Here is a 15445-nt window from a genome sequence, read left to right on the forward strand (position 1 = left end):
CATCATCTTAACTCTAGGTCTTAGCTCTGTTTTGCCATCTTTGTTATTTCACTAGTTTTACCACCAATGGCTTTTGTAATGCAAATGTAACTGTTACCTCACCCTAGAAATAATGTCAGCTTAATGCTTTAATTATAGTAATTGTGGGTTCATGTCGTGCGCCTCAAAGTTTCGTCATCTGCTGACATATGGGGAAGTATGTTCCTGTATGTAATTGCAACATCTGTACCTGACGTTAAGCATCATGACCTACTCCTCAACCCAACAGCGAGGGTGGTAGGAGTCACTGTGTTTGCTGATAATTTAGTGGTTATTTTTAGGAAGTGTGAATGACTGCTGTATTTATGGAGAAGTCTCAATTTAAACGGAAACTGTATGTCACAGAAAGCAAGTCGAACGTCGACGCAGCGGTTTCACTTCGATTTTTAACCAGTGAGGACATTGAAAAACGTGTTGTCACATGTTTGCAGCTTGATGTGCACATGTGTTTATGTATGTATACATTCCTGGTGAAGCCATGGTCATTAGGCTCATTTTATATTAAATGTATGTTGTCATATATGCTGTTAAGTCAGGATCTGTTTGCAAAAACAAAGTAAGGACGGGTGAACACGTAGTCAAATATCCCTTCGTCCAGTTTTAATATTTGCATTTTCCTCTTATTTAATTATATCCCTTTAATTATATCCATAATTTATATCAACTGATAATGCCATTACAGCGACATGAAAGGGGGAAACCAGACACAACTACATAAACACATGAGAGCACGCACACACCTGCCGGAAGAGCAGTCTGAATCATTGACGCCAAGATTCAGTGGCTGCATCAGACCTTGGACAGAGTAACACGTAAACAGAGAGCACAAAGAGGGTTTTATCTCAGGAGGAAGGGGGCTGCTCAACCAAGCTGTTTCTATTGGCCCCGTTCAAATAGTTCACCAGAGGGCTGTAATTACCAAGTCATGAATTGGGTGAAAAGCGGTTCTGCTTCATGTTAACATAACATTAACACGTATATTGAATGCTGACATTTTAAATGTGCTTTAGCCAGTTCTGAATTGTTAGAATTATGTATTTCCATTATATTATTTTTATTAATGTTGGATGGAAATTGAAATATTAGGGCAATAACAAGATCTGTTATGTGATCATCAAAGGGCATTTCAACCCCTCATGCTGAATTTCTGTTATCGGGATATTCGTGAACATCCTCACAACAACTTGGAAACAGCTGTGAAAGAAGCAGCTGTAAAATTGAGGATCATTTTTTTGAGGGTCACAACTGAAATGACTTTTTTTACTATCATTATTTTCCTTCGGTCTGGAACAGCTGCGCTATGAAATCATTTTATTCCCATTCAAGTTAGCCGGGTGCTAAACAGGAAGTTAGCTGGCCTAAGTCTCTATGGGCCACACAACACGGTCGAGCTTCTTTGGCTTTGAGCGCCACTGAGCTTTTATAGGAATGAACTAGGCGCCATCTCCAACACTGTATCCAGGTTTCTTGATACATCCATGGAGAGAACTTAGACCGTTAAAGAGGAAGATAAACTGACTGGAGTGGGAAGCTTAATCACCTACAGGTTTAGGTTTGTTGACATCTAGTGAAGGTGCCACATCTGAAGGGACCAAAAAAAAAAAAAAAAAAAAAAGTCAAAAGCAGCTGTATTTTTGCATGTGGTGTTGTGTGCTTGCATCTTCTCTAGTCTGTTTAATTCTTGGAATGGTTGCACAATATGTTGTTGTGGCAGCCTCAGAGAGTCATTTCTGTAAAAAAAAAAAAAAGAAAAAGAAAAGACCTCAATGAACAGGCGACCCAGATGCGTTTGGTTGAATGTCTGCCAAGTCGTACAATCTCTGTCTTACTCCCACTCCAGTTCCTTTAAAACAACTCTCCAATCAGAGGGAGAGGATTTGAGGCAAGCCCCCTCCACTTTCTGTCTCGCTCTGTCCTTCTCAGACACTCTCTTTGGTGTTTGGATTTTGAGGAGACGGAGAGAAAAAGAAACAGTCTCTCTCTTCCGCCTTTCTTACCTTAAAGTCATGTGCCAGTATTTTGGGAATGTCTAAGGGGGGTTTAAATTAAGTAATACGTCTAAATGAGGGATGGGCAAATGGGATTTGTGATATCTTCACATGCTTTAGGGCAACTCTACGGGAAATGTTGTCTTAAATTCCAGGAACAGTAATGCAATTTGCACACTTTGCATATTAAGCAAATTTAGAACAGACATAGAAACAAAAAAAAGTGCAGAAATAAAGGGAAACACTTAACAGCAAGCATCAATGTTGAGGAAAAGGAAGGAAATCTGTCAATAATTTCTCCCATTATCAGAGGAGAGTTTCAAGATGGATGCTGCTGTTGTTGTTGTTGTTGTTGTTGCTGGTCCCGTCTAGCTCTCACTCAGAAACCCAGCCATGCGTGTGTTTGGGTTCAGGATGTTCAGGCGGGGTGAGGGGAGTGGAGCGGGGCAGAATAGAGTTCCTTGTATTCTACTCATCCCACACTGTGAGGCTCTCCACTTGCAGATAGATTGAGACAGCTCGACAACTCGTCATAGAAGTGGTCTAATAACATCAACATCTGGATCAGACATGAACTGGCCTTTGCTGTGTTTGTGTTAGATGGTCTCAGACATGAGCTTGAATCTTAAAGCTTCCATTGACAACCTCAGACACAAGCAAAGTCTGCTGGATTTCTCACACACACAAGCTGGAACCTTTCCCTTCCCATAAAGGCTCATTTTCAGCAGTGAACCTCATGTTTAGAGTTTAGACCCGGGGCCTGTTTCTGTGCTTAAAAAAGCGGGGATTAAAGTCCAACTCCTGACTTGAATTAACCTGACAAAGCAGTCGAGGCTAAAGTGGTTCCATAAAGCTCAATCCAAGCTCACACAGCCAGACTAATTTAACACAGGTTCAACTAGTCAAGATGACTTTGTGCGCACGCTATTCAGAAACGGACCATGAGGTCAAACACAGATCAAACTAATCCAACATGGCAAACAGCAGTGTTAAAGAGAGAGCAGCGATGTTAACAGCCACGGTGGAGGGCTTACTTTTGGAAATCTACAAACAGGACAGACAGGACTAGACATTTGATTGAATGTGTAAGTGGCACCTAACTTAGAATGTGAATATGTACTTTGGGCAACTCGGTAGCTTAAATGGTTGAGTGTGCGCCCTGTGTTCACAGGTTTGAATCCAACTCTGCCGCCCTTTGTGGGGAGAAAAGAATACGTCTACAGGTGAAAATTAAGTTTAAAAATGTTACTCAAAGTGGTAGGTTTGCCCACTGGCTATAAAAGCACTTATATAGTGATACTATTATTTATTATTTTACCATTTTTATTCTACTTACTTCTGACACATGGGTTTAGGTCCGTCTTTTACTAAAAAACATACACTCACTAAACACTTACTTTCTTACTTAGTTACTTTTTTGACTTAACATATACATTTATTAACCAATTCATTTTTAACAGGTTGATCATTGGGCAAATAGAGGATAGAGGCATATGCATTTAGATAATACACTTCTAGTCACTATATTTTTTTGCAACTGTTCTGTTAAATATTTATGAATCCGTTATCAATCTGTTGGGGTAATAAAAACATGTAATTGTATACCAGTACAGTAGCAGGTTTGAGTTTCTAGTAGGTAAAGTGATTAACTCCCAGTAAGCAAATTAAGTATATAATTATATAATATATTTCTTCCCACACAGGTGGGAATGCACTAAAGGTGCAAGAATGTCTTGTACCACAACAGTAACTGTAATCTATTAGACACAACAGTAGAATTAGTGGGAAGAATAGCAATAGCAAATACCAATGACTGTGTCACGGGTAACATTTGTGGTCATTTAAACACAGTTTATTTTGGCCTCAAACGCACTTAAAGTATGCTGGGAAACTCCACCCACCTACCCCCGACACACTACACGCAACCTGTCCTGGATCAGGTTAATTTCCCAGCATCAGTTGCAAAAGTTACTGAGCTTGAACTATGCTGACATGCTTTATAAAACCAATTCAACTGAAAAATGAGTCAGACTGATGAAACCAGTTTGTCTTATTTAGTAATCTTGCTTGATAAAACAGGGCCCTGTCCTTGATGATTATTATCAGTTAAGTTGATTAAGAGAAGCCTGACTAGTATTTTTGCCAATCTAAAGTTAGCAGATCAACCATTTTTTTAAACTCGGGTGGGCAATATGATGAGCATTGGTTTTGTAATTTTGGTTTGGTTATTGCATAAATGTGGTATCATTTGTCAGGTTCACTGGATTTAAAATAGTTTTAGATTCAAGGAAATGCACTTATTCACTGTCTTGCAGAGAGTTAGATGAGAAATCCATACCACTCTCATATCCCGCCATCCAATATGAAACTTGAGCCAGCAGCCAGTAGTCTGGCACATAAACACCCACAACTTTACTTAATAGATATGAGAGTGGTATTGATTTTCTCATGTAACTCTCATAAGGTGAACTACCGGTTTAGCAAAAAGACAAAACAAAACGATAGGAGGATTTTACTGGTGAAACCTACTCCAATCCATCTAGTCAACTATAAACTATAGACTATAAAGCATTCTTTGATCACTACGAACACCTCTAAACGCCGGTCGCTCCACCCTGTTTGCTCGTTTGTGTGAACTAACAACAGGTACAAAGGCTATTTTTAAGGTATACATTATCTAAAAAGGAAGTAAGTAATCTATGTATCAGGAGAACTGCTTAGTTCAGTGACAGGACAGATGGTCACACCTCTCTTCCTGATTAAACCAGGCTATTTTTACTACACATGGACACAGTCTCATTGTCTATATGTCTTTGCCATTCTGCGTGGGTTTAAATGTGTATGAGTGTGGGTTTAATGTGTTTTACTGTGATTCTATCTGCTGTGAAGGCCACTGGGGCATAGAAACTTGGAGCTACAAATAAAAAAATAAAAAATAAAAACTGAATAACGCTGAAATTACCTTGTACATTTGTCAAGGACAAGTTGTTTGGTTGAAGGCTAGAGGAGCACAGAGAGGATGTTTGGTCACAGGATGTTTATATCAAGCGGGAAGAGAACCTGTTTCGTGGCAAGAGTTGTGTGTTTTGTCTGTTTTGCCTGCTTTGGCTGTCCTTGGCTGATAAGTTGACCGTCAGCAGACGTGACTCCTCAATGCAGAAATTCATTTTGAAGCCAGGACAGGACACAGAAGTCACTCACTCACTTATGACCACAAAGAAATGCCCAATGTGATAAGTTTGCAAGACACACAACTTTACTTTGAGAAGTCTAATTTGTAGTTGTATGTCTATAAACCTAACCTCATCTCCCCTTTAGATTTACATGAACAGACCCCTTAACTTTAGGCCAACAACTGGATGCAGTGACTAATAAAACAATTAGTTGATTCTCAAAGTAGTCAGATTGATTTCAGGATCTATGTCAATCAACTAATTGGTGTAACGACTAATTGCTCTATTACTACTGTGAACTGTCTCCAACTGAAATGGTAAGGCCAGTGCAAGAAATTACTCAGCAACTATATTGATAATCAATTCATGGTTTAAATCATTTTTCAAGCAAATGTCTCCAAATGTCTCTTACATGACTTGAGAAGTTTGAGAAAAGGGTTCATCCAATCTTTTTGCATAGCCCTTAAAGCAGACCACAGTGCATTTCTCTACGCATGTAGTTTGTTTTTGTGACAAATACACATTTGAATCATTTGAATCCTTTAAAAAGAGCGGTACAAAAGGATACTATTGTGAAGGGTGGAAGAGATTGACTTTAAAATGCAGCAAGGAAATGGTTTCAGACGGTAATGGTTGTAACCCTCCCGAGACTTACGATAAAATTTTTTAAGTTTTTCCTTGTATCTGTTTCAGGTCATACTGGAAAACACCGGTCAAAATACCCTTTTTGTATAACCATGTCTGTCACACAATTTTGTTCTGTACATGCACTTAGAGGATGTCACCAGGAACATAAAATGATGCTTGTTTTCAATAAGACTTTTTTATTCAAACCAACTTGTAATCATCATCCTAAAATACAAAGACTTACTGGAAAATACCAACATAATCTGTGCCAGTCAAAAGTACCAGAACAAAAACAACATTGATTGTGCTGATGCCAGCTCAACATGATGGGTGCCCTACTTACTGGAAACTTCCAATCAGTATGTAGCTGTGGAATTAGGAAGTGAGAATGTGCTGTCGGGTGCAGTGCCAGCAGAGGTATCAACAGGTAGCAGTGATGCGGGTGTGGTGAAATTTTCCACTCGGACCATTCACTGAGGGGGAATTCAGACTGTCAGAGACTGGCTGATTTGAGTGGCATATGCTGGATGCCATCCAGCTGTGGTGGAAAGTAAAATCTGTGTCTGCAGATGTGCTCAGCTGAAAAAACTGCTGACTTCACTCTTTTCTGGAGAAAAGTCAGCAACACACACACACACAGACACGCACAGACAGCACTCACACGTGGTCCTTATTCAGCAGTGCTGTGGTTTGGCCTTCCTGCTGTCTGTATTATGATATCATGGTTTGTGTTAGTCAGACTGCACGAGCTGAGCTTGTAAAAGCTGATGTTGACATTCACTGTGTGGATACACACCCGCTCTGCTCCAGCAGCAGCAACACACTCAACTGTGTCTGACTTGAATGTGTACAGATGGTGTACAGTCAAGGTTTGGGTCACACAGTAGTAGTGATCTGATCTCGACAGTCTTAGGGAAGCTTGTAGGTCCTGATAAGGAAGTCCACAACAAAACTGATAAGGAATAAGACGTTGTGTTTTCCGCTGAAAATAAATGTCCTTGAAATAGAAAGCAAGAAGACAAACAGCCAACTGAATACTGACACATCAACAACAAAGGTTACCAATAAGCCTAACATTAGGGTGGTACTAAAGATAGATGTTTACCAGTCAGTGTGAGTTATGGACCTGGTGCTGTTTTCTAAGGGTTGTATTTAATCATACTGCATATATTAAACAAATGCAGGAGTAGCAGTTCGCTTCCTTGATATATGAAAATGTCTGCTCACAGACCTAATTGGATTCAGAGATTGTCAGCAGGGTTTCTGAGTTCTTAAGTACATGTCCAGCAGGCAAAGGTTCAGGCTCTGTGGTCTCGTGCTGCTGGGATTTCCAGCTGCTTCTTCAGCCCTGTAATGTTTGTGAGCCACAGTGTCAAAGAGTTCAGTCCACTTCGTGCTATTGCTAAACTATGTTGTAAAAAACTGACATTGCGAAAAATTTAAAAAATTCTGGGACATGAAATACTACAGGAATTTTCACTGGATAACTTTAATAGCTCTATTTGGAAATAATTTATCAGTTTGTAGAAGCGTGCATTTAATCAAACAACCAAAGTAGGCCCTTTGTTTGATAAATTGAACAAGAATGATGGTGATTGGTGGTTTGCTGTGTGTGCAGAGCATGCGTGTCACACAAACAGCAAACTCTTATGTATCCAAGAACCCTTAAATTGGACTAATTTGGTCTGTCTGTGCTATTCAAAGGCCTTTCAAGTCATTGTGAAGTTCACTGTGTGCCTTTCTACTTCATAGTGTCCATCCACAGGCAGCATGAAGATTAGATGGCATCTTAAAATTCCCAAACCTAGTCTGAAGCACCATTGCATGCTGTCTCGTATTTATTTACAACAAAGATTATTTATGACCACATAAGAAACCATCACAAACAAAAAAAATCTTAGCTTTAACTAAATAAGAGTGCAACTCTTAGGCTTCATTATCACATGCACTCAAAAGCAACTGTCCACTACTGTCACCACATGTTGATTCAAACAGAGCTAAATGCTGAATTGCTGAATATCACTTCCTGTTGTTCTCGAGGTTTTCCACAATCCTCAAAGACTTTTCTAAACATCTGGATAAATAAATATTTCCTCCACTAGGTTCAAAAATCTTTCTATTGTGCAACATAAAGAATCATTTTTGATGTATTTTTTTAGAAAAACTGATGCTTGGCTCTTGTCTAGTTTGGCTTGGCTTTGGACTCAATGAAATCTTAGTAATGTTTATTTGACATTGCCTTTTTTTTTTTAGAAAGTTTTTTTAGAAAGGTATGGACAGAGTTAAATTTAAAATCTATAAACAAACCCATGGGAAATAAATGGCCTGTTTCCTCCTCTCCTCAGACCGAGTCCTGGAGAAGGCCTTGCACAAGTGTGTCCTGAAGCCCCTTAGACCCGTGGTGAGTGTGGCCCTGCAGGAGTTCCAGGTACGCAGCGGGGCGTGGCAGGAGCTGAAGGAGAACCTGTCATTGGCAAGGGCCCGGCAGCCACAGGAAATGGGTGTGGCTGACGCTCTGCCCCCAGACCCTGTGGCCATAGAGAAGATCAAGCACAAGTTCCACACCATGAGTAAATTGTACTCGCCTGAGAAGAAGGTCACCATGCTACTGAGAGTCTGCAAACTCATCTACACCATCATGGAGGACAATTCAGGTGAATGTTGTATCAATTATCTGCAATAAAAACAACCACAATAATCCTCAAATCAGTTAATAGAGTTGAACATCTATAAAAAGTACCAAATGAAGAAATTAATAGCCTGAGATCTCACCTTCCTGCTCTGTCTGCTTCACAGGTCGCCTGTATGGTGCTGATGACTTCCTGCCCATGTTGACATATGTGTTGGCCCAGTGCGACATGCCCCAGCTGGACAATGAGATCCTTTACATGATGGAGCTGCTGGACCCCTCACTGCTCCATGGAGAAGGTCTGTTTGTCTAAACTGGAGAGCCTCCACCATAACACCATAAACAACCCACACTCTGATCAAGATGCAAAATACCTTTGGAACAACACAAATTAAGCGAAGAAGATTTGCCTTTAACCATCTATGTACATATACTCACCCTTCTGCCTCTCTGTGTTCATGAGCAGGTGGCTACTACCTGACCAGTGCCTATGGAGCTATGTCCCTGATCAGGAACTTCCAGGAGGAGCAGGCAGCCCGAGTGCTGAGCTCTGAAACCAGAGACACACTCCACCAGTGGCACCGCCGACGCACCACTCAGCGCTCTGCACCGTCTATTGATGACTTCCAGGTAAAAACATAGACAATGGACATTTGGACAATTTGCCTTTAAATGTCTTCTTCAATCAATAGTTATTTTAAAAAGTATTAAAAGTAAAGGTAAATCATATGTATATTTATGCGTGTATATATACTGTATAGTATTGGCATGAGAATTAGGTCTTACAAAGATCCATCTCATTATCTTTGTATGATGGAACCATTTTAGCTGTCCACCTTTGAAAACATTGGTGAGGAGGGTGTGAAGTCCATTAAAACTGGCTGTGGTCAACATGAGCATCAAAGATTGTTGTATGGAGCCACATTATTTGTCTAATCGTTCTTTTTTCCAACTCTCGCTCAGAACTACCTACGGGTGGCGCTGCAGGAGCTGGACAGTGGCTGTACAGCCAAGACCCTGCAGGTCCAGCCGTACAGCACTGTGGAGGAGGTGTGTCAGCTGTGTGCCTACAAGTTTAAAGTGTCCGACCCTGAGAACTACGGCCTGTTCCTGGTGATGGAAGGCAGCAGCCAGCAGCTGGCACTGGACACCCACCCTCAGAAGATCAAGGCGGAGCTCCACAGCCGCTCGCAGGCCACTCCCTTCCACTTTGTCTTCCGCCGCATGGCCAACAGCAACACCTTATCATCGGCTCTCCCCGATCCTACACCCAACCTCAACAACCTCACTGTGACCTCTGACCCCCAGGCCAACCTGAATGACCTCAGCACAGACCTGGCAGCCTCCTCCCCCCAGCCCACTCTGAGCTCAGGCCTCAGTCCTGCTCTGAGCCTCAGCCTGCCGCCCAGCCACCACAACGGCAACACAATATCTGTGTGACTGTAGCAGGGGGCCGACTGAGAGTTTGAACAGGGTCTTTGTCTCCCAGCGGTGGCACTGTCGCCCATTATCTCTAACAACATGCTTCCATGAGACTTCAAAGAATAAGCATGTTGACAATTGGGAAAAAATGATGTGTCGAGCCAGTCTTTACAAAGCCTGACTTCTCCTTTTGATGACACGTGTGTCTCAGTGGACATCCGCCTGCTGGAAAGTTCTGTCTGACAAACACAGCTGAAAGAGGAAAAGAAGAAAGCAGGGAAGGAAGTGAGAGAGATGGAGTTTTTTGTATCTTTCCTTGGCTCTAGTTTGGCATCAGAGCAACACAACTGTGCAGGACACAGCTCTCAAAGTCTAAACACACTCCACGTTGAACATGAAGTAAAGTGTAAAGAGCACATGAACACTAGAATGTGTTCAGCGTCCTTCAGGTGCTGATTCAGGGTGAGCTGTTCTTGTTGTTACCTTTAGGGTACGTAGAGGGAAATCACATCTCAGATACATGTGAGACTAATCGTCAATCAATCACTTTAAATATACAGCAGATAGTTTATTTTGGTGATAGGTTTAACTCTGATTTATTTGTTGCAGTTGCTGGTAAACTGTGACATGATGTTTGTGTTTTGAAACTGTTAATCCTCGATATGTTTTGATGGTTTGGTGACACCCAGTGGCGGGTGGTGCATATAGCAATGTTATATTTTCAAACTGTTTGAGAACATTAGTGGCCTCAGGTGTGAATCAGTACACCTGACTGAAACAAAATTCATTCAGAAGAAAAAGACGAGGAACCCTGTCTTACATCTACAACCTTAAAAAATACCGTAATAACTAAATTGGAAGATAATCCAATGACTATTTCCTCATCAAATCTATCAAACACTGGCCAATGAGCCACAACTGTTGGCTTTTCCTCTGTGCTTTAAACATGCACCATTTCCTATGCATTAGAGTTCATATTTGCAGGTAGATCCTAACATTATCAGTGGAGGGTAGTGTACTGTATTTGTACATGTAAAGTGGCATTTTGATAAAATAATCTCAAGGATTAACATTTTGAAATTTGTAAAATAGTGTAGCAATTTGTAAAATATTCTTGCATGTAGTTTAAGTGTGTTGTACGAAACAGGCAGGTCTGCTAGTGTTTAAAATGTAACATTCATTTATATATTTACTGATTATCCTGGTGATATGATATATGATATGATATCTTACCTGATCGATTTTGCTTGTTAAAGGGCATCTTTTCCATTCAGATTGACGATATGCGACTGAGGGACAACTATGGCTGGCTGCCGTATTATAATTATAGACAAGTCTCTGTAACAGTGACAAATGTTAAAGGTTTTTAGAAAAGACAAAACACATATATGGACTTCAAAGCTGGGCTGAGGTCACACAGTGAAACATGCTGTATGGTTCTTGTAGATATTTGGAAAGACAAAGATATGCAACGCTACAGTGGACAGGAGACAAAATGTTACTGATAAGTGCACTCTGAAATGTAGTTCTCATCAGTGTTGAGTTTGGTATTGTCACTCAAAATAAATACTTGAAATTTTCTTGTGAATTTTAAAGGTTTTAGTAGTTGGAATTGAATCACAACACTCCATTCATTCATTCCTGTTTTACGTCATCAGATGTCTGAGTGACGCTGGTAGAGAGGGAACTGAAAAGTGATGTAGCTGAAGCAAACCTGAGAGCTTTTTTGGAGGCAGTCGAGTAGCATTAATGTCATACATCATCTGTATGTAACCTGTACCATGCACATATATCATGTATATCCTGTACCATGTATTTGACTCGTACTGATGTTATTGGTAATCTAACTTTGTTTTATAAAGCAAAGTGAGTATTTATGTGTCTGTGCGGGGATTTTTCACAGAATAACTTTTCTATGTCTATACTTTTCTTTATGGTGAAAGAAATCGGTCATTTAATGATATCATAAATATTCTTCTGCACTTAATAAATGTTGAAAATTGAATTACATGCCTGGCTTCATGTTTGTATTTGATGAAAGTTGTTCTGTGAAGCCCTGTTGTAGCCGACCTTCAGTACTAGAGGGTGCTCACACCTCACATTTCCATACAGTATCAGTGGTTCAGAGTGCTGCTGTACTTACATAAACATAAAACACTTTGGATTTATGATACGGTTCCCCACATGGCATCGACAAAGTTTAAGTGTCTCACCAAAAAAGACATACAAGAACATAATAATAATTAATAATAAGTATAACAACTAGAATATGAAATGAATTAGGAGCACCTTCTATAAAGCACTGCAAAACAGAACAAAAGGAACTTTTCTGTTCCATTACCGACTCAAAGTGCTTTACAACACATGCCACATTCACCCAGTCACACACACACATTCATACAATGATGGCAGAGGCTGCCGTGCAAAGTGCTGACCTGCTCATCATGAGCGACACGGGGCTTTAATAATATGCACTTTGTAAAGCTGTAATTTTTAGATTGTTGTAATAATTTACTTTTACCTTTACTTTAGCAGGGAGAACCCACTGAGACAGACGTCTCTTTTCCAGGGGTGGCCTGCAACAACATACAAAAAAGAAAACCTACGAATACAACAGATATACATATTTACATACACATTCTTGTGCACACATACATGCAGTACAAGCCCATAACTCAAAACATATGTGCATCATTAAAAACAACTGCAAGTATTTTCCTTGAGCAGTTCAGCTACTAGCTCTTTAACAACACCATATCATACCAGAGAGGAAAGCTTGGCTCTACTTTGAAAGTTACTCCACATAATGGGTGCAGCAATACTGAAGGCAGCCTTCCCATATTCTGTCCGAATACCTTGGCGCTTTCAGTGTGATCCAGTCTTGAGATCTAGTTGCATGTCACAGGTTATTGGTTGACAAAACATTATCCAGGTACAGGAAGTTTAACAAAACTAACAAAAATAAAACATATACTGTGTTGTGTCCTCCGCCTACCCAGAGAGGGCAAACCAACAGTGCTATACAGGAAACATTGGTGTGTTTGAAACCCATCACCTGCAATAAAATGCAGTGCATCCAATGGCTTCAAGACTGAGACTGGTGCATGAGAATAAAGTGCTTCTCCATAGTCCAATACTGGCAATATTGTTGCCTGCACAATCTTCTTTCTACTGAGCATGGTTAGGCAGGTTTTATCCTATAAAGAAAACCAATTTTAGGTTTAAGTTTGAAATATGTGATCTAAAACACAAATTGTGATCTAGCCAAACACCTAAGTACTTATACTGTACTAACATGTTCAATATTTACATTGTATACAGTAGACAGTTGTACATTTTTGAGTTCAATGTTTGTTCTTGAGAATATCATATACATTGCGTTATTTTGCATTTAGTACCAGTTTTAGATCAGAGCTTGTTGGATGGTTTTGAATGCACCTTGTAAATATGAAAGATATTGTATATATGAGGGTGCTGAGGAATATAATATTGTGTCATCTGCATATAGGTGTTATCGACAATTTTGCAATTCCATAGCAATGTCATTTATATAGAGAGTAAACAGTAGAGGTCCCAGAATAGAGCCCTAGTACACATGGTTAACCGCCTGGAAGGTTGACCTCACCTCATCTGCTCCAATAGCTAGTTCTGTTAGTTAAGTAGTTTTAGAACCAATTACAAGCAATCCTGTCTAGACAGACTGACGATAATTTTCTTAGAAAAATTGAGTGGTTGACTGTATCGAAGGCCTTAGATAAGTCAGTGAAGAGGGCTGCACAGTACTGCCCTTTGATGATCATCCTCAAATTACAAATTTAGAGACCAGCTTGTGGGGTAGAAAATCAAAGTTACATGATTTCCTGTTCCCAAATTCTTATAAAACTGAGATGTTGGTCATTGGGCCCGATAACTTTTATTGTTACTAGTTTACTGTTATCTCTCAAAGTACAACAATCAACAATCTTGGTGTAACATTTGATCTATGTACCCCTTTTTTGATCAGCACATAAAAGAAATTACGAAGATCACATTTTTTTTTCACTGAATCAACATGGACAGAGGACAGAGGGAGTTGTACAGTGTACAGATTGTAAAGCCCACTATGAAGGTAGTGGTCAGCACTTATAGGTATGTTTTTGCATGTATGTGTGAGTTTGTAGGTCCCACAAAAACTTACTGTATGACAACGCTTGTGTTACCTTAAGCAAAGACAACTTTATTAATGCTCAGGTAGCAAAATGATCTCTAAAATTACATTTGAAACATCTAAACACAAAGTAAACCATTCTTTTGAAAAGTTCCTTGTGTAGAAAGAGGTAAAGCTTGGATACGTAGAGAAACGTATCGTCTGCAAACACTCACTCTCCATCTCTTACATCCTATGCTAGCCACAAGCATGCAGTCATCTAGGATATCCAGTTCAAACTAAATCCAGTGCCATCAGAAAACTCATTGGACTGTCATCCCAAAGTACATGAAGATTTACCATAAATAATTTATTATATTGAAATATCTCCATGCGAGTAAACAAAGGACAATAGTTTCAGAGGTCTCAAAACACATCAAAACAAAGGGGAGTACAAGGGAGACCTAGGATCTATGAAAATATATTCAACAGATATACAGATTGAGACAAAAAATATATAATACATTTACACCTATCTATATACATATGTACATCAGCAATATCACCCATGTGAATATCACAAATTATTTAGAAATCTCCTCTAGAAGACTACTCTTTTCAAAACACGAGCGTCTTCATGTAGTTTGGTTAGTTTTAAAGACATGGTACCCTATGTTTAGGTGTTAGGTACTTGCAGTGAATAGCAGCACAGAAAGTATTGAACCAAATAAGCTGTAGAATCAGGTGTTAAATGGTAAAGTGCATGATATCTTCTGATATATATGATAAACTGAAAAAATGCCCTGGGTCAAAAAGATACTGATCATACTTAAAAACAGGATGATATATGCCTTGTAATGACTATTCATCAACAGTCAGCATATTGTATAACATAGAGTAAATATATGTCGTCACCCGACCAAAAATGAGCAGAAGAGAGCTTGTGGCAAGTGATACGCTGGTTTGAGCCAGGATGCTGCAATACAAATTCTTAAAGATCCACTTCTTATTTGTATAAAATACATCAACTGTTGATGTTTTTTTTTTAAATAAAGTTTGTGTCCCAACAGTCATCAGCATTTTGGGAATGGTGACAGATAAAAAATATTGGTTAACACTTTATTTCATTGGTCCCATGGCTTCCTAACAATTTCCTGGAAAGAAATGAAGACAGAGACAGAGCTCAGCTGGTATACCTCCAATCAATAATTACTGACTTGACCGAGTCATTGCACAGCAGGTTGGTTGAAAAGGCAAATAGGTAAAATTGTCTACAAGTTAATATGACGAATTAACCTTCCAATTCTAAAGAAATATTTATTTGGGTTTAATGGATCTATGGGACGTTTTCCATCAAGGTAATAGCAGTTCTTCATGGGAATTTTGGAAGCTCATTTCTGCTAGGAAAAGAAAAAAATATTGGAATGACGAACATAAAATA

At 39.6% G+C, this 15445-nt stretch overlaps 1 protein-coding gene across 1 annotated transcript in view; it reads left to right on the top strand.

The window, feature by feature from the left end:
• The window catches only part of LOC311270963 (ras and Rab interactor 2-like), a 37519-nt gene extending 25636 nt beyond the window's left edge, over positions 1-11883 (top strand). Inside the window, exons 9-12 of the mRNA XM_084376251.1 lie at positions 8173-8481; positions 8624-8755; positions 8923-9086; positions 9420-11883. Coding sequence (XP_084232377.1) covers positions 8173-8481; positions 8624-8755; positions 8923-9086; positions 9420-9896 — 1082 coding nt within the window. The 3' untranslated portion in view covers positions 9897-11883. The remainder of the gene's footprint in view (positions 1-8172; positions 8482-8623; positions 8756-8922; positions 9087-9419) is intronic.
• Positions 11884-15445: the final 3562 nt, after the last annotated feature.

The sequence above is a fragment of the Pagrus pagrus genome (assembly GCF_965226575.1).
Source record: "Pagrus pagrus genome assembly, chromosome: 15".
NCBI lineage: Eukaryota > Metazoa > Chordata > Actinopteri > Spariformes > Sparidae > Pagrus > Pagrus pagrus.